Here is an 18,477-nt window from a genome sequence, read left to right on the forward strand (position 1 = left end):
GATTTAGTTACCTTGATCTCCAAGACTTATATACATCAAGAGAGATGATGCAAACTTAAAGAAGTGAGGCGTTAACCAGATCATTTCAACAATCGTCCCTTAGCTATAACTTATCTAAGTAAAAGATTGTTGAACTAAATTCTATAGAAACTTATTTGCATTAGCGTTTCCCAATTAACTCTCTAAACAAAATGTATTGTTCTATTGAATTATCTGGCAAATATTGTAAACGAAAAAAAAATATACGTAGTGTTTTTATACAAAAAAATTCTGAGTGGAATAACTGAACCTATTTTGGAACAGTAGCTGCCATCTTCAGGTATTCAGAGATGCGTTTAGAGTCTTGACAGGAACATCAAGTAGATCATTTCGCTAACACAGTTACAACTGTGGAACATCACAGCTATACAATTGACCTAGAAATGAAATCAATATACACATTCAGTTATTTGGATAGTTGGATGTTCTTTGTTCAAAAAGTAACTTTGTTAAAAAGCATTTCAGAACCTGTACGCTTCAGACATTAGCTGTCTTCTTCAGGGATTCATAGAGATGAGTAGGTTGACAGGGATAGGAAGAGGACCATTTCACCAACTCAGTTACAACTGCGAAATATCACAACTATGCAATATATTGAGCTGAAACTAAAAAGTACACGCAAACTAAGTTACCTGGATGTTACTGCCATTGAGGCTGCAAGGCCGTAGAGAACAGTCAGAACAAAATTCACCTGGCCATGAAAATAGTAACTCGTCATATATGTGTTGTTCTTGGAGATATAATCAGAGAGCAAATGGCTATTAACGGACAATAAGTTACTAACAGCGGGTCTACTCCTTCTACAACTATTCCTTCGAGGCTGACAGCGAGTAAGAGGGAAAGTGTTGACCGCCTTCATGCATTGCTAAGGAGTGAATTCCCATATGAAATATGTCTTAGGGGTGGGACAACAAATATAACAAGTTGCACCAGCAAGATGGTGTGGTTGGGGCTGAAGCCATAAATTTCCTAGGGGCAAAAGTATCCATTCTAGTTCACTCCCTTCCCTTTAAATAGGGGGTAACCGATTCCTCCCCTCCCCTCCCCTCAAATTGACAAGATGACTTAGCAATTTACACAAGTTTATCTCGTTGTCTAACTTTCAAGTCCACACTCGCATGTCTCAGTCCTTTTCTCCCCACTGTGCACACTTATGTGATTGCGTAGTCAAATATGAGGCCAGAAAAATTGGAAACTGATGCAGGTTTACTGCTCGAGCACTAGTACCTTTTTATCAATAAAAGACTATATTAATATCAAATTGAAACAATGCAATGTCAAGAGCTAGCTGAGACATGACAACTAGAGATCCCGATTTCCCCCGCCATAGAGGGAGGCAGGGAGGGAGGGAGTGGGGGAGCAGAGAGAGAGAGAGAGAGAGAGAGAGAGAGAGAGAGAGAGAGAGAGAGACGATGGCAAACTCACCTGCTCTTCGTACTCAACAAAATAACCGGGAACCATTTACTGTGCTAAAACCTAGGGAACGGTGGTTTCCTTATTCTCACTCTGCTCTTTCTTTACTTGAGGAAGAAGCCCTTTGTCTTCCTTGTTGTGGGAGGAAAAATAAACTTCACATATTCTGAATTTTCCAAAAAGCTCATAAAAACTGAAATTTGCAGATAAAAATTGTGAAAAACTCCTCTACTAAGCATATAGTGATTATATCATGCATCAAAGCTACTTACAAAAAACTAAAATCAACATAAACTTATTTTCTAAGTCACCAGTAGTAGAAAAAATAGCATAATGTAAAGCATTATTAAAAAAGTAATTGGATAAATGGAGGAGTCACATACCAAGGGGAGATACCTTCAAAGGAATTTGAAAATAGTGCAAGGAGCAAGGAGATCAAAATGGCGCATCAAAGCACCAGGAAAATTTTGGTAGATTTTTTGGAATATTAAGACGGTAGGGTACAACTTTTTTCTCGGCAATATTTTTCTGACCATGTGTTCCTTACCATAGGTAGTAATGGAACTGTTTCCTTACAGTTTTAAGAGCATTCATTAGGACCCCGCAAAAAGAAAGAGCATTCCTTGGGGCGTTTTTTATTCAAAGGATTTTCATAGGATTTTTGCAGGATTATAATCCTTAGGGATTTTCCTACGTTGGTCATCTGATCCAATAGAAACATTCTCCAAAGTATCATTTGTAGTACGTTTCATAGAAAATCTAACATCCACTTCAACTTCTTGAATAAAAGCCTTTAATGTAATCAAACAAATGCAAATCATGTAGGATTCAAATGCGCTTTTACAATCCTGGAACATCCTGAGACCGTATCCTGGAGGTTCGCCCCTTGGGTGTCTTCTCTGTTTTCTCAGCATACCAGGCTTTGTGCCGAAGGCCGTCTATGGCCCGGACATCTCCATTCTAGAAAGCGCCCTTACCATTGTTTGACAAATTTTGAAGGATCCTCTTCCATCTAGGACGTCGGTGATCAAGAGACATAACCCGGGGAATGGGTTGTGCCCTCTGTGTGATGCCCCAGAGATAGGGATTGCCATCCTCTTCTCTTGCACATCAGCTAGACTACTTTGGAGTTTTATCCGTGAGGATCTGGGCCAGACTGGGCAACCCTGACCTGGCCGGGTTCCTGCAAACCCGTGCCAACCAATCCGGGAAAACAAGGCGCCTCTTCTGGCTGGTGCTTGCGGCACTAGCTTGGACGTTGTTGACGACACATAATAAGATGGCGATCTAGCTGGTCTTTCTTAGGCGAGCCTCTGACTCGATCTTTAAATTTGCATTTTTGCAGCACTGACATCTTCTGTATATGCAGAATGATCCACTGGGCCTTTTGATGGATCTGATGACTGATGTTGTTCCCTGACTGGCCTCGCCGTAGACTTCCTAAGACGCCGGCCACTTGGTGGTCTTTTTTCCGCTTTCTTTTATACTCCATCCGGTCCTAAATATAAGTCTTTTTAGACATTCCAATACAAACTGCATACGAATGTATATAGACATAATTTAAAGTGCAGACTTATTTTGCTCCGTATGTAGTCCCTTATTGGAATCCTTAGAAAGAATTATATTTAGGAACGGAGGGAGTACTTTCTTTGGGCGAGTTTGTGCTGTTGCTCCAGCCGTATATTTTATTTGATTACACTTGAACTTGTTGTTTGGACTTGGTGATAGTGTTGATGGATTTGTTTATAAAGCGGGGCGAAAGTCTATTTCGAGAATTTTCCACGGTCAATCAAACGGGAAATTCTAGTGGTGTTGAGGTAGCATACATCCAAATTACTACAGTACCTTTGATGGCCAATCTCGTGATGCTGTCTAACGCACGTCCTGCTTTCAAAGTTTTCGGAAGAATGCATACCATTTTTGTGGTTCCCATTCTCTCGGTCAAGCAACGAGAGCCACGTCACCCATCATTTGGCTGCCTAGTTTGCTTTATGTAGCTATCGGATGTTTGGCAGCCGGTTTATATGACCATCCGTCCAATTATTGGAATCTACAGCATATATTGGCGTGTGAGATAATGGAACCCAGCCATCCGCAGATCGGTATGCACATGGCCCCAGCACGTACGAATGACTTTGACTTCCATGGCCAGCGTGGTCACCGTGAACATATGGACATATGTACGTGTGCGTTCCTCCATCCACTATTTAAACAGCGTGCTAGCGGCCATTAGCTCTCACAACCACCAGAGCAAATTCCATCCAGCCTAGCTAGCCATGGAGACGGAGCCACCCAAGATGCTCGCCGTGATGGCGACGATGATGATGATGGCCACCGCCGCTGCACTTGTACCGGAGGCGGCGGTGCTTGCAGGACAGGCGAGGGCGCTCCTCGTCTGGAAAGCCAGCCTCGACGACCAAAGCCAGCACACACTGCAGTCCTGGGAGAACATCTCGGCGCCCTGCAGCTGGCGTGGCATCACGTGCACAAGGCAACAGCGCCGGCCGGTGATCAGCGGCATCTCTCTGCGGGGGATGCGGCTGAGAGGGGCGCTGGGGCCACTCGACTTCTCAGCCTTGGCGACCCTGACAAGCCTCGACCTCTCGCACAACCACCTCAGCGGGAGCATCCCTGCCGGCATTGAGGTCCTCGGAGAGCTCCGTGCTCTGCTTCTACAAAGCAACCAGATAAGAGGCTCCATTCCACTAGGCCTAGCAAATCTCACAAAATTACGCTCCTTAATGCTTCATGAAAATGAAATCTCCGGGGGAATACCAAGGCACATAGGCAACATGAGTAATCTTGTGACCCTCACCTTGTGGGTCAATCACTTGGTTGGTCAAATCCCCTTTGAAATAGCCAACCTAAAGCACTTGGTTACATTAGATTTTTCTGATAATAATCTTTCAGGCTCAATCCCAAGCACTATAGGTGACTTGACAAAACTCACTACCTTGTACCTTGACGGCAACCAACTCTTTGGACACATCCCTCGAGAACTTGGTCATTTGGTCAATTTAAAGGACTTGGGCCTTAGCCGAAACACATTCTCAGGTTCCATTCCAATAAATTTGTTTAATTCGACCAAGCTCACTATCTTATATCTATGGGGCAACAAGCTCTCTGGTCAAATTCCACAAGAATTTGGTCAGCTAGTTAACTTGGAGGAATTAGAACTTAATACAAACACACTCTCAGGTTCTATCCCAATCACTATAGGGAATTTGACCAAACTCACTAGATTATACCTTTTCCAGAACCAACTTTTGGGGCAAATTCCACGAGTGCTAGGTTATATGATGAACTTAAAAGAATTGGCTCTATATGAAAATACACTCTCAGGGAACATTCCAAGAAATTTATGTAATTTGACCAAGCTCACTGTCTTAATTCTTTCACGCAATAGACTTTCTGGTCAGATTCCACAAGAATTAGGTTACCTTGTGAACTTAAATGACTTGGATCTTACTTTTAATACACTCTCAGGTCCTATCCCAGTCACCATAGGCAATCTGACAAAACTCAATATATTAAGCCTTTTCATGAACCAACTTTCGGGGCAAATTCCACGAGAATTGGGTTACCTTGTGAACTTAGAGGAGTTGGATCTTAATATTAACAAACTATCAGGTTCCATCCCAAACAGCTTACGAAGTTTGACAAAGCTCACCAAGTTATGCCTTGCACAAAACCAACTCTCTGGATCTATTCCTCAAGGAATTGGCAAGTTAACGAGCCTAGTTCAACTGCAACTCCCTTTTAACAACCTCTCTGGTTCCTTGCCATCTGGTCTTTGTGCGGGAGGTCAGCTACAAATTTTGATCGTTAACGACAACAACTTGGTTGGACCCTTGCCATCAAGCTTGCTAAGTTGTACAAGCTTAGTCAGGATTCGACTTGAACGGAATTACCTCGAAGGAGATATCACCGAGATGGGAGCTCATCCAAATCTTGTCTATATTGATATAAGTTCAAATAAACTATTTGGTAAACTATCTCATCGTTGGGCTGAGTGCTACAATCTTACAGCGCTACATGCATCAAAAAACAATATAACCGGAGTAATACCATCAAGTATTGGGAAATTATCTTGTTTGGGGATACTTGATGTTTCATCAAATAAGCTTGAAGGACAAATTCCTCCAGAAATTGGCAATATAACGATGTTGTTCAGTTTGAGCCTTTTTGGTAACTTGCTCCAGGGAAATATGCCCGCAGAAATTGGATCATTGAAAAATCTGGAATATCTAGATTTATCATCAAACAACCTAACTGGGCAGATACCAGGATCAATTCAGCATTGTTTGAAGCTTCACTCACTAAAGTTGAGCCATAATCACTTCAATGGTACAATTCCTAATGAACTAGGGATGTTGGTAAACCTACAAGATATGTTGGATCTAAGTGAAAATTCAATTGATGGCGCTATTCCTAGTCAACTAGGTGGTCTTACTATGCTTGAAGCCTTGAATCTTTCTCACAATGCATTGAACGGAAGCATTCCACCATCATTTCAGAGCATGAACAGCCTCCTATACATGGATATGTCATATAACAAATTAGAAGGGTCAGTGCCACATACTAGGCTCTTTGAAGAGGCTCCAATCAAATGGTTTAAGCATAATAAGAAATTGTGTGGTGTTGTAACAGGTTTGCCCCCTTGTGATCTTCCTCAAAGTAGTGAACAAGGGAAAAAGTCTGGTGCTATTTTACTCTCTATAATAGCCGCTATTGCATCTTTAGTGTTTGTCATTGCACAGGTAACATGGCAGTGCAAAAAGAAGAAAACCAAGACAGCAGTTACAGATGAACCACAACAAACCAAGATGTTCACCATTTGGAATTTTGATGGGGAGGATGTGTACAAGAAAATTGTTGATGCCACAAACAATTTCAGCAACTCTCATTGCATTGGATCTGGAGGGAATGGATCAGTCTACAGAGTCCAGTTACCAACAGGTGAATTGTTTGCAGTGAAAAAGATCCATATGATGGAAGATAATGAGCAATTTAACCGTGAAATACATGCATTGATGTATATTCGACATCGGAACATTGCAAAGTTATTTGGTTACTGCTCTGCAACCCAAGGAAGATTTCTTGTGTATGAATACATGGATAGAGGAAGCTTATCAGCATCTTTGGATGGTACAGAAACTGCAGTTGAATTGGATTGGCCGAGGAGGTTAAATATTGTTTGGGATGTTGCTCATGCTTTGTCTTACATGCATCATGACTGCTTCGCACCGATAGTCCACCGAGATATAACAAGCAACAACGTTTTGCTTGACCTGGAATTTAGAGTCTGCATCTCAGATTTTGGTCTAGCGAAAATACTAGATGTGGATGCATCGAACTGCACTAGTCTCGCAGGGACAAAAGGATATCTTGCCCCAGGTAAAATTATTATATCTATGTTGCTTACATCAATAATCTTACCATTATTTCAAGTACCTCTATGTTTTAACTCTCTATTGTTGATGTTTCAGAGCTTGCATACACAACAAGGGTGACGGAGAAGTGCGATGTCTATAGCTTTGGGATACTTGTTCTAGAGCTGTTCATGGGACATCATCCAGGTGATTTCCTTTCGTCCATGGACAACAACAACAAAAGTACATCAATTGAGAAATTGCTGGACACCCGGCTCCCACTCCCTGAACCTGAGGTCGCAACTAAGATATTTGAAGTGGTCGCCATTGCTGTTCGGTGCATAGAGCCTGATCCATCGCACCGTCCGACGATGCAGCAAGTAACCAATGTGTTGTCAGCAGCTGAGCGACCAGCTAATAATCTTGATTATCTCCACACTAGCATCGTCATCCCTGCCTGCTGCTCGTGAATGTTCATCTGATTATTACATCCGACACTGTCTATAACACATCATTTTATTCGCTAGATAGTTTGTTTCTGCTATGTATCATCCGCAGCTGCTGGTTGGCAATTAGCTACATATAAATATATTTTTGTATGGCAGAGCTCCTGCTATTTCTGTAAAACATTGATAAATAAATCCATCTGCATCCTCTTTCGGACGTCTCCTTTTGGTCCTTGTAGCCTTACAAGGTGCTCAAGCCTTTTAGCTGTTGCGTGTCACTTGGGGCTGCAGCAAGAAGGGATCCGCATTACCCTGTGGAGTCGGAGAATAGTGTTGTTTCACCCATACAAGAAACCATGTCAAAAGAAACCACACAATCTGAGGAAAAAACTCCCCATGGAAGAGGAGCAACTCAATCAGATCACGGAGGAGCGCAGCGTGCGTGCCTAGGTGAAGGCATCAGGGTCGTGCATTCGTGCAGGTTCTAACGGGCTAGGTCGAAAGAGTAGAACCTTGCGGCGGCGGGCACGGCGAGAACCAGGCGGCAGAGGAGCGCGGGAAGGAGGTAGTCCGGGGGACAGAGGGCAGCTGCTGCAGCGAGTAGAAGCGTTGTGAGCGTGGCACCCGCAGCCGCAACGGCTGGACAGCGGCAGGGTCATGCTTGGGGAGGAAATTTGTGCATCTGCTGTTAAGTAGAAAACCAATTGCTAACAGAGTATCCTTTCAACTTCTATTTTTTGCGAGGTAGAGTATCCTTGGAACTTGCCTGTTTATTCAAACACCACCAAGACAGTTTTTCTTGAAGAAATAGTGTTTTGGATGGGCTACCGTCTTCTTGGGCTCTACCTAACTGGTCGGCCCATACTACTGGGGCTTGTGCTCGACACTGTACATACCTTATGGAGAGCTCCTCCTCGGCGCCTATAGCGCCAGGAGAGAAAGCTGGCGCTCACGCGCGCGTTAAGTGGGCCGTGGCCCTTTAAGCGCTTCTCTTTCCGCTGGTCTTCGCTCGTTCGTTCGCTCGCTGGTGAAGGCCTCCTGTTGACTCTCTTAAACTATTTTTTCAAAAAAATCAAAGAAAGATCGCAAAAAAAAAGTTCACCGAATTTGAATAGAGTTGGCAAATTAGAAAAAAGTTCATTGATTTTAAAGAAAGTTACCGAATTTGAAAAAAGTTGGCTGATTTTGAAGAAAAGTTCACAAATTTGAAGAAAAGTTCATCGAATTTGAAAAAAAGTTCATTGAAGTTAAAAAAAAGTTCACCGAGTTTCAAAAAAAAGTTCATTGAGTTTGAGAAAAAGCTTATCGAGTTTCAAAAAAGTTCATCAAGTTTGAGAAAAAGTTCATCAAACCTCAAGAAAGTTCAACGAATTTCAAAAAAAGTTCATCGAACTTCAAGAAAGTTCATTTAATTTGAGAGAGATTTCATCGACTTTCAAAAAAAGTTCATCGAGATTAAAATAAACTTCATCAAGTTTCAAAAAAGTTCACGAGTTTGAAGAAAGTTCATCGAATTTGAGAAAAAGTTAACCAAATTTGAAATATAAAGTTCATTGAATTTGAGAAAAAGTTCATCGATTTTGCGTCGAACCAGGAAAAAGAAAAAAGAAAAAGGAAAGAAGAAAAATGGAAAATAGAAAAAGGGAAAATGAAAAAAGAAAAGTACAAGGAAGATAAGAATGAGAAAGATGAACCTAATCAAATTAGGCTTGGTGGCGCGGTGGTGAGTGCAGTGTACGACGACACAGGAGGTTGCCCGTTCGAATCCTAGTGCACCCCCTTTTGTTGTTAAAGGGCCGGCCCATACAGCGTACGTGAGGGATTGGGGGTATGCGCCGTGTACCAACAAGCCTATATTGGGCGCTTAAGGCGCCAAATAGGAGTTGGCTACCTTATGTACCAACCAAAAACAAGACCACAAACCAGAGACCGACCCTTCCTGAACCGATTGGCCCAATATCTATTGTGCTGTTGGCAAGGTGAGCCATAGGTTTCAATCTGTTTCAAAACTCAAAAGAACTTTATATTTCTCTAGAGAAAACTTTATATTGAAATAAAAATTAAATGAAAATTCCCGCCAAGCAATGGGTCGAGGAACCTTTGTGGATCTATTGTCACCAATACTTTGCGAATTCTACTAAAAACCATTCAGGATAACATATGCACAGTGGCATAGAAGATCATACTTTACTTTCTGAATTGGCAACATAGAGTTCTATCTGTTTGGCAGGAAAATAATAGTGGTCGTGGCTTGTTCAATAGGTGCTTCTTCCAATGCATGAGGACGCACTATGCTTCTTTTTGCTCTTCTGACTTGGTTTTCCAATACGTCTCATTCCGTCGCAAGATCATGCTGTGGGATGGGCGGTGCCATTCATCCTACTTGTTATTGGTGCTCACCTCCCATGCTTTGCCATCCTCTACCAATCTCCCTAACAACTAAATGTGATCCATATGCATGAGGAATAACCGGGTTATTTATAGGAGGTCACCGATTGATCAACGTTGTGTGTGGCCAGGACATCATCATTGCTTCACCAAACATCACATGCCAACAATTGTGATCATTTAATTCTACCATGAGTGGCGTAGTTGCTGACATTCATATGAATCATGGCGTATCTAAGTATGACCTTTCTTGTGCGAACTAGCAACATGACTCCGTCCTCTTTTGCCACGAGGACAAACACACAATAGGATAACAAATAGAGGATCAATTGTACGAAGGGAAGGGGGAAACTAGGGTTCAGGTGAGAGTGCAAGGGAACAACACGAACATGTGATTAAAAAGGGCGAGGATGCTAGCACTCCTATTTGGTCTATTAGTATATACAAATTACAGAAAATCGAACAGTTTGTATTTAAGGCTGGAAATCTGATTAGTGAGGCGTTAATAGGGTCCAACGAGATCCGCGTACAATTTTGCGCGGTACATGAAGACCCCCTTATGAAATCAAAGTGGAATTACTCATGCTAGAGTTCTGGCCACACTAGTCATTGAGGGTTCATGCTCCTTTTTCACCAAACCTACTCGACCAACCAATCAGTTCGCCAATCCAACCCGTTATTGAGTTTTTAAATTAGACCGAGGTGATTTAGGATCCGACCGAGCAATGTGATCTGGATCTATTTCCCCGAGGACAATTTACAATGGGGGCAAACATAGGACATACTAGATCGTCGATGGTGCGCGTTGCCGCACCCGTCCATTATGGCGATAAAATCATAGGAATTTAAATATATGAAGGGAATAAATAAATAAATGTTAGAATCAAAATTAAGCACAAATCTAAAACAGAAGGATGTATTGAATAGTATTTCAACTAATCATGGTAAGATAATAATAGTTTCATAGCATCCCAATTGTTACTAAAATGTTGTTGCAAATAATGTTTTTCACAAAGATTTGAACTGATGGTTATTTCATAACCTCCATTCTTTCATTCGAATGTATTTTTTGATCTTCAGGATGATTTTTGGAAGCAGATAGATTAACCACACAGAGTAGAAGAACCAAAACAAAAAAAAAGCCTTGGCGCCTAGTAAGAAGCTACATCTTGAGATGAAGTTCATCAGAAAGCACAATTTGTAATAGTGTACAAAAACCAAAATATCCTTCCTAGACTATACCAGTCTTGATGCCATCGTTCACTTAAGGAATGCAGATGTACACACATGCAGGCGTGCTGAAGGCATGCATAGAAGTATTGCAATCTAAAAGGATCTTCATTTAGCACCACTAAAAAGGGGAAGAAATCTCATGGCACAACATGGTTAAATAACCAAATTTTCCCTTTTTCACGAGCAAGGTTAAATAATCAAAGCTTTCTGCACAACACAAGAATGTAGGTGATAAGTAGAATGATGTAATAGTTCCCATGCATTACTGCAACACAGTTTAGGAAATAGATTATTTATAGAGTTGAGCACATAAAATGAAAATAAAGAATGGAATTGGAAGAAAGAACATTGTTTAATCAGTGATATATTAATGAAGTCACACGGACACTCATATGCTTAGTGCATTTTAAACGGTGCAACATATCCTTGACTGATCATTGAAATATTTAGTAAATGTGAAAAATCTTGTGGATTGCTACAATACATTTGTGTTGTGAGCATTCACCATATATTTGATATAAGAAGATACAATGGCTTCTATGCTTTCCTCAAATTATTGAAGTGACATGCTAGTAGGCATGCCCGGAGAACGTAACAATCTACAATAACATAACCACAGAGGCTAATGTGATAACACTATTTGTTCCAATAATAAATCATAGAAATATAGAGAATTAATTTATATTGTACTACCTCAGGGACCATAGTTACATGACATGTTTCATTTAGAAAGAGCCAAAGACATCATAAAAATTCTAATTTCTTGCCATAGAGGAAGCCAAGGGCAGAATTTCATGCATTGTAAATAAAAGTGGGAGATAAATAGTTAATACATCCATATGAAAAGCCTTGGAAGTTTACATTAGTTATACATGAATATAGTTGCAATCCTCTCACACTGCTAGATACCTCCTTCACGACATATTGTTGAAGCGTTTGCAAGTGAGAACAATTTAAGAAAAAAGTGAAAAATGGAAGTTGAAGCAATGAGTATTCTTGAAAATACAAATTGCAAGGCTGTGTGGGGTTATTTAGCCCTAAAGAAAAACAGGTGAATCCAAGCATAATTAGCATATACTCATACTGCCCTGAAAGTACATATATAAGATAAAAAAATCTCATCAGCCTACAAGAGTTGCAAACTCAAAGTTGGGTGCACTATCAAGTAATCCAAAGGACACAGTAGAAGGCACTCACTTGGCTCCTTATATATTCGGCAATAAAGATCAAAGGTTGCAAGCTTTAGTAACAGTTCCATCTGATCGGTTATTGCAAGCATAATTTCTTATCACAAAGAGCTGATATGCAACCTGAAATGTTTCCCAATGTTGGTGATATACAAAGGAAGGTTTTCAATAAACTATACATCAGTTCTATAATAACCAGTGGCAGCAAGCACACCTGCAATGAGCAGCAAGCTAAGAGAAGCACGGGGATGCAACATCATAATTGTGAAGAAATGCTGTCAAGATAATCGATTTACAAACTATATAGTCATGAGATGCAAATCTTGTATTAACCCTGTGAAGAAACACTGACTACATAACCGATTTGTCATAGAACAATGAGGCAAGATGCATTCTTTGAATGTACGATCTAAAATTTTAAAAGGTAACTCCAAAACAGATGACGCAGTGAAATACATCTACTAATCAAAATTACCAATCACCAAATGGTAACCTCGACGTCAGGGACGGAACCGGCACCCTTCTTAATCTCCTTGTTCCCAAGGTCGAGTAGTACCTGCAAATAAACAGAAAATGAAGCAATCAGATCAATTAGCTAAGCAAGGCAAAAGAAGAGAATCTTGACTCTAGGGCAGCAGTGCCGAAGCAAAGCATAAATCACTAATTTAAAAGAAGCCTGAGAATAATGACCACAGAATAAATTGGAACGGAGATTAGGGATCGACCTAACCTACTCAAAAGTGACGTTGAGGTGCAAGTACTGAACATGTGGAACGGGAGGCTTCAATACATCACTCTGATCACCTCACCCCGTTGCTGCATCCCTTTTGTCTCCTCAGGAGCAGAAGTTCAACAATTTTTGGGAGAAACCAGATGATGTGGCGGACGGCAACACCCCTCCTCCTCTACGTTGCTGGAGGTGGCAACCCTTCTTCCAGTAACCTCGTTTGTCGACCAACGCATCAAATTAAACGGTAGAAAAGCACCAGAAAAGACGAATAACACGTCCAGTACTCCAGTACACAAGCACAACACATAGATCAAAGATGAATACTGAAATCGTTCACGGCTGAAATACATATTCAGAACCTTAGATCCATGAAAGATTTAGAAGTACAACAAACCTGCAGAGATCGAATCCAGTGTGGAAAGATAAGAGGAATTAAGCCCCAAACCTACCTTTGCACTGGCTGACCTGCAGAAGAGTAATCACGGCGGCGGCATAAGAGTGGAGGCGTCCGCCTTATCACCTGAAGCCAACACACTGAGCGGAGGAGGTGTTCATGCTGACCGGTGCACCTTTCGCGACTCCGAGCTGGTGCTAGGACGGCGGCGCCGCCAGTCACGGTCGCGCTTGTCGCGACGGTCATCCCTCCAGTCGTCAGAGGCCCTAGGATGCCTCCGTCGGCAGTCGCCCTCCGTCTCGTCGTCAGAAGCCCTAGACCGCCTCGTCCAGCGGCCGTCCTCCGCATTCCCGTCGAAACCATGGCGCGCAAGCGCGGGAGCTCATCGACCTTGCTGGGCTTGGGGACCCTCGTTGTCTTCCGAGGGCTTGGGGTCGCGGCGGGGCCGGCGGTCCGGGTCGGGCGGGGAAGGAGGTGATGGCGATCCAGCGCTCCACTGGAAGGCAGCGGCATGCCCGATGGCGTCCCAGGGCCGGAAGGCTGCGGCGAGCGTGGGAAGCTGACACGCCGCCGTGTCCCGTCCCCATTGTCGTCCGTGTGGAAGGCGGCAGGTCGGGAGGGGTGGGGTTGGTTTAGGTTGTCCAGCAAGACACATCGGACAAAATGGGCCGTCCTCGCTTGGTTAGATGGGCTGGCAGCCCAGCTTACCACAGGGCACCGTTTCAGCCTGTGGAGCAGCCGCCCACAGGACAGTAGGCCCAGTATCGCATTAGACAGAGATCCAACGACCAGAAACACTCAAATCGCGAAAACGAACGGCCAGAAACGCGGAGCGCTGAGAGGGCTCGCTTTAGGTGCGGTTATACTGTCCTTAATGTATGGATGAAGGAAGGGGTGCGAGTTAGGAAAAGCGCAGAGCTTGTAGAGCGAGTCTGCAACAATTACGGCAACGGAGAAGGCAGGCTCAAAATGGCGATGTGGTGGTCGTTGATGGCTTTGTGTTGCTCTTCTCTGCTCTCCGCCTCTGCTACTACTTTAGAACTATTTTTTTTCTCTAATAGAGAAAATGATTTGGATGGGGCTCCATTTCGCATGCTGGTAAATACAAGTCAGGTTCGAGCTAAACATAAACAATTGCTTGTGGATCTATGGATCGGATGTAATTTTTCATTATTTATCATGTTCATTATATTATCACTATTAAAGATAAATAGATTGAAAGTTTTCCCACGAGAAAAAGAGTAGAAGACTGAGACGTGGTTAGATCCAGTCTTATGAAACTTGACGGATGCAATCTACGGCCAGCTGTTTTTTTTCTTTTTTTGAACATCAATACAGACACAAGCGCTCATATACATACGCATACACTCACCTCTATGAACGCATACACGCACACCCTACCCCTATTAGCACCTCTGAAAGACTGAGCCGGCATATCATCTTTAGATTTACGAAGTCACCGTAGGCGCCTCGTCGTCGACGGGTACGTCTCCTCTCACTGAATGCGCATCGTCGAAAATCCTGAATTAAATCCAGGAATAAATGCGAGCATCAGAATTTAAACCCTGATGTGTTAGGAATACCACAGTCGCTCTAACAATCCAACCACATGTTGGTTCGAATCTACGGCCAGCTGTTGGCTAGGCTTGAATCACACACATTTGATAACACAAAGTCACTATGTGTTTGCATGGAAAGTAATAGGAGCCTTGGTTTGTTCCGATCTGCTAGTTCCAAACACGTCTCATTCCTCCATGAGACCGCACTATCTGACCGGTCGTACCATTCATCCTGTTTGTTATTGGTGTTCTCCGAGGACACGGCTATTCTGATCCCGAGCTCATGTGAGCTTGGATGAACAGTAAATTGAAAACAAAATGATTTTTTTAAATCCTTATATTTTTGGTGTAAAACAATGACAAATGTTTTAATAGCTTGCAAAATTTCAACACCAAATGACAATCGTGAAAAATCTGAAAAAAAATCGATGCTCCAAAATGTTATTTTCAAACGCATTTTGGAGCATTGATTTTGTCCATCTGATGTTGAAGTTTTGCAAGCTATAAAAACATTTGTCAATATTTCACGCAAATTTCTTTAGGATTTTTTGAATTTTTCATTTTCTTTTGATTTTACTATTCACCCGAGCTCACATGCGCACGGGATCACAACAACACTTTAGCTTCTCTGAGGCCTTTTCATCCTATAACACTCCCCTAGGCATGTTTTGTAGGCTGCATGCAGCCCAACAAGGGCCGTGCGGTGTAAAACTGGGGCATTTGGTAGGCTGGTATGCATGCGTTTCTTGGCCCGCATGGAACTTAAAACAGTCTCGGGCCAGGTTGATGGGGAACAGTCGATTCGACTATTTTTCGCAAGCCATGCATGCTCGAGCCATGTGTCACTCTCGCCTACACGCATTGGAAAGCGTTTGAGACAACGCGACGTCTAATAACTCCTCCCCTTTCTCTCATCGCCGCCCACTCCCGTTCACACCACTCTCTCACCACCCCTTCATGCTCTTCGATGGCAGAACCTCAACAATGCCGCCCTACTTCAATCATAGTCGGTAGCAACCCCATCCTAGACTAGTGGGTGGCCGGCCTAACCTGAACCGACATTGACCCATTGTTAGCTATCTAGGCGGCGTCCCCTGTCTGCACACCAGGCCGCAGTCAGTGACCATTGACCCATCGGATGCGTTCATGCCGATAGGTATGGCAGCGGAGAGGAGCATGTTTGTTGTGGCGGCCTAGGGAAGCCTGCCGGTGCCGACTATGGTGGTCGTGCCCAGTGATTTTTATACCCCAAATGGCCGGGTCATTCATGTCGTTCGGTCCCTATTGCGCGAGTGACACATCTCAACTGCAGCAGAAGACTCACACATCTGAGCTCTTGGACGCATCTTACAAGAACTAATGGGCACAACTTGATGATGCTCGCAACTTCGCCATCTCCACCTTGCACCCTCCAATGGCGATCTCAATGATTTCCTCGGTGTCGCAACTTCGGCACCTCCATAACCATCATCGATCACCAGTGCATTACTGACTACAACCCGTCGCCCTCCTCCAGGTCGTTCCGCCGAACGACAATTACCTGACAGAACCCTCATCACTTTCTTATCGTCTACACCGAACGACTATTTGCATTCTAGGATAATCGCTATCCTAAACTAATCACCGGCAAGCTTGATCACAAGCCTAACATGAGTCCAACTCCAACTTCTATACGTATAGACTCAAATACTAGGTACTACTATTCGAACGTGTCATGCAAAGTCCAACCAGACAACGTTTTAATCAAACTTACCTAATCATAGCTATCATATGTTTGGATTATCCCAACATTCCCTGTAAGGTTTGATCCGCAGCCGGCATTACCTTCACTGACAACCACTTTGGTAACTGTTTGTTCCCCCTTCTCCCATTAGTAGTTAGTTTCTTCTTGCTTGGTTCCAAATAAATTGGATTTGATTCGAGTCGAGTCGAATCCAATCGATTCAGAGCCATATAATTTGCCTACTTAGGGTGTTAATGCTACTGCCGTACACTGATTAGGTTGTTTTGCTATCACGAGATGCTAGATTGGTAGTTAGGGTGTTCCTAGTAGAATCAAAGTGCTAGTTAGGGTGTTCATGGTAGTGCCCTACCCTGACTAGGTTTTTCCTGCTATGACCATAATGCTAACTAGAATAGTAGTCAGAGTGCTCTTGGTAGAATCAGAATGCCAGTTAGGGATTTCTTGCTGAGATTACAATGCTTGTTAGGGTGCTTCTATTATCAAGATGGTTGCTAGGTTGTTGGTATGATCACTATAGTGTTGTCTGCATGATCATATAGCTAGCTCACCTTCTATGTGACCATCCATGCCCCGCTTGATCGTGCTATGTGACCATCCATGCCATTCACTATGCTCGTCAATGTTGCTCTCCTTTCACACTGAAATTCTCTAGCTCCCCTACCAACTATATGTAATCACACTACATGGGGAATACACTAGTTATTTATAGCAGGTCAATTACTGACCAGTTTTGTGTATAGCTAGGGCATATATATTATTTGCTTCACCAAATATCACATGCCAACTTTTGTGATCATTTAATTTCTCTGTGAGCGGTGTAGTTGTAGACATTTGTAGCACTGGCATATATGAATACGAGCTATCCTAGGTGAAAAGTTGCAAGTAAACCATGACAAAGGAACCATTCCGATCCGAACTCAAGCTAATGTATGGTTGTAGTGCTACAACTAGTTTATGTACTACCATGCTACCACTACACCACAACACGGCGCCACTGTAGCCTGTAGGAGCTGGTATGGGCGGCCGCCCTGGGTGGCTGCAAAGTGCGTCTCTAGTTTTACTCGTCCAAGTGGCCTTCGCTTAGTTACAATTCATCTCAGTGCACGAGCAGGCAAAATAAATAAATGAAGAAAATGTTTCGTTTTGGATGGCCAACAACTTCGGTGAAAGACAGGCCGAATCACATGCTCCCAGCCCAAACGAGTGACTCACATATCCCAGGCAAAAGGCACACGCAAAAAATCCTCAATTTGTTCGCTCCTAACCTTGCCGCCGCGGTAACACGCTCAGACAGAGACAGAGATCCATTGGCATTCAACTATTGAGAGTAATTGGCCAACTAACTAGTAATAGCATGGCTCTCATCCATTGACATGTTTGGACTAGTAGATTGCTTTAGTTGCAGATGAATAAAAGGGTGAAACACTTTTTTGCATGACACTGAAAATTCTAGCATGCCATGTTTCAATTTTTTTAACCGACCTCATTACTGTTTATTGGCATAAAGATTTGTGGAGTTGCCGATTCTTGAGAGTTGGAACACAGATGGTGCATGTTACTAGTATCTTTAGAAGTTGAAGCATGTAAATTACTTTGAATCGACTCCTGCACGTAATTAGATGCATGATTGAAAAATTAGGCCTAGCTGATAGAGTATGGATGACAATGATGTGATAAAAAATTTGAGCTATGAATACTCGAAAACAAGTACCTTTACTATGATGTGGTAATTTGGGATCGACATACTTTTTGGCCAATCTTTTTCCGTGAAAAAAACAGAACACATCGAGATTTTAGTTCCAAACAGAAACGTTGTACACCGGCCGGCCAGCATAGCCGCACGCCGGTCGTTGCTACATCGTCAGATGATTAGGTAAGATGCGGTACCCTTTTTTTTCCACGGGGGAGGATTAGAATGCAACGTGCCCCACATGTTAACTCCACACACACCCGTATCGCCTTATCCCCTCGT

The 18,477-nt window shown here is 42.8% G+C and overlaps 1 protein-coding gene across 1 annotated transcript; it reads left to right on the plus strand.

Moving 5' to 3' along the window:
• The first annotated feature begins 3,696 nt into the window (after positions 1–3,696).
• LOC123088333 (probable leucine-rich repeat receptor-like protein kinase At1g35710) lies at positions 3,697–7,474 on the plus strand. The gene is made up of 2 exons (XM_044510525.1): positions 3,697–6,849; positions 6,942–7,474. The coding sequence occupies exons 1-2, from the start codon at positions 3,729–3,731 to the stop codon at positions 7,292–7,294; spliced, it is 3,474 nt and encodes a 1,157-aa protein (XP_044366460.1). The 5' UTR covers positions 3,697–3,728; the 3' UTR covers positions 7,295–7,474.
• Positions 7,475–18,477: the final 11,003 nt, after the last annotated feature.

The sequence above is a fragment of the Triticum aestivum genome, chromosome 4A (genome assembly GCF_018294505.1).
Source record: "Triticum aestivum cultivar Chinese Spring chromosome 4A, IWGSC CS RefSeq v2.1, whole genome shotgun sequence".
Classification (NCBI taxonomy): Eukaryota; Viridiplantae; Streptophyta; class Magnoliopsida; order Poales; family Poaceae; genus Triticum; species Triticum aestivum.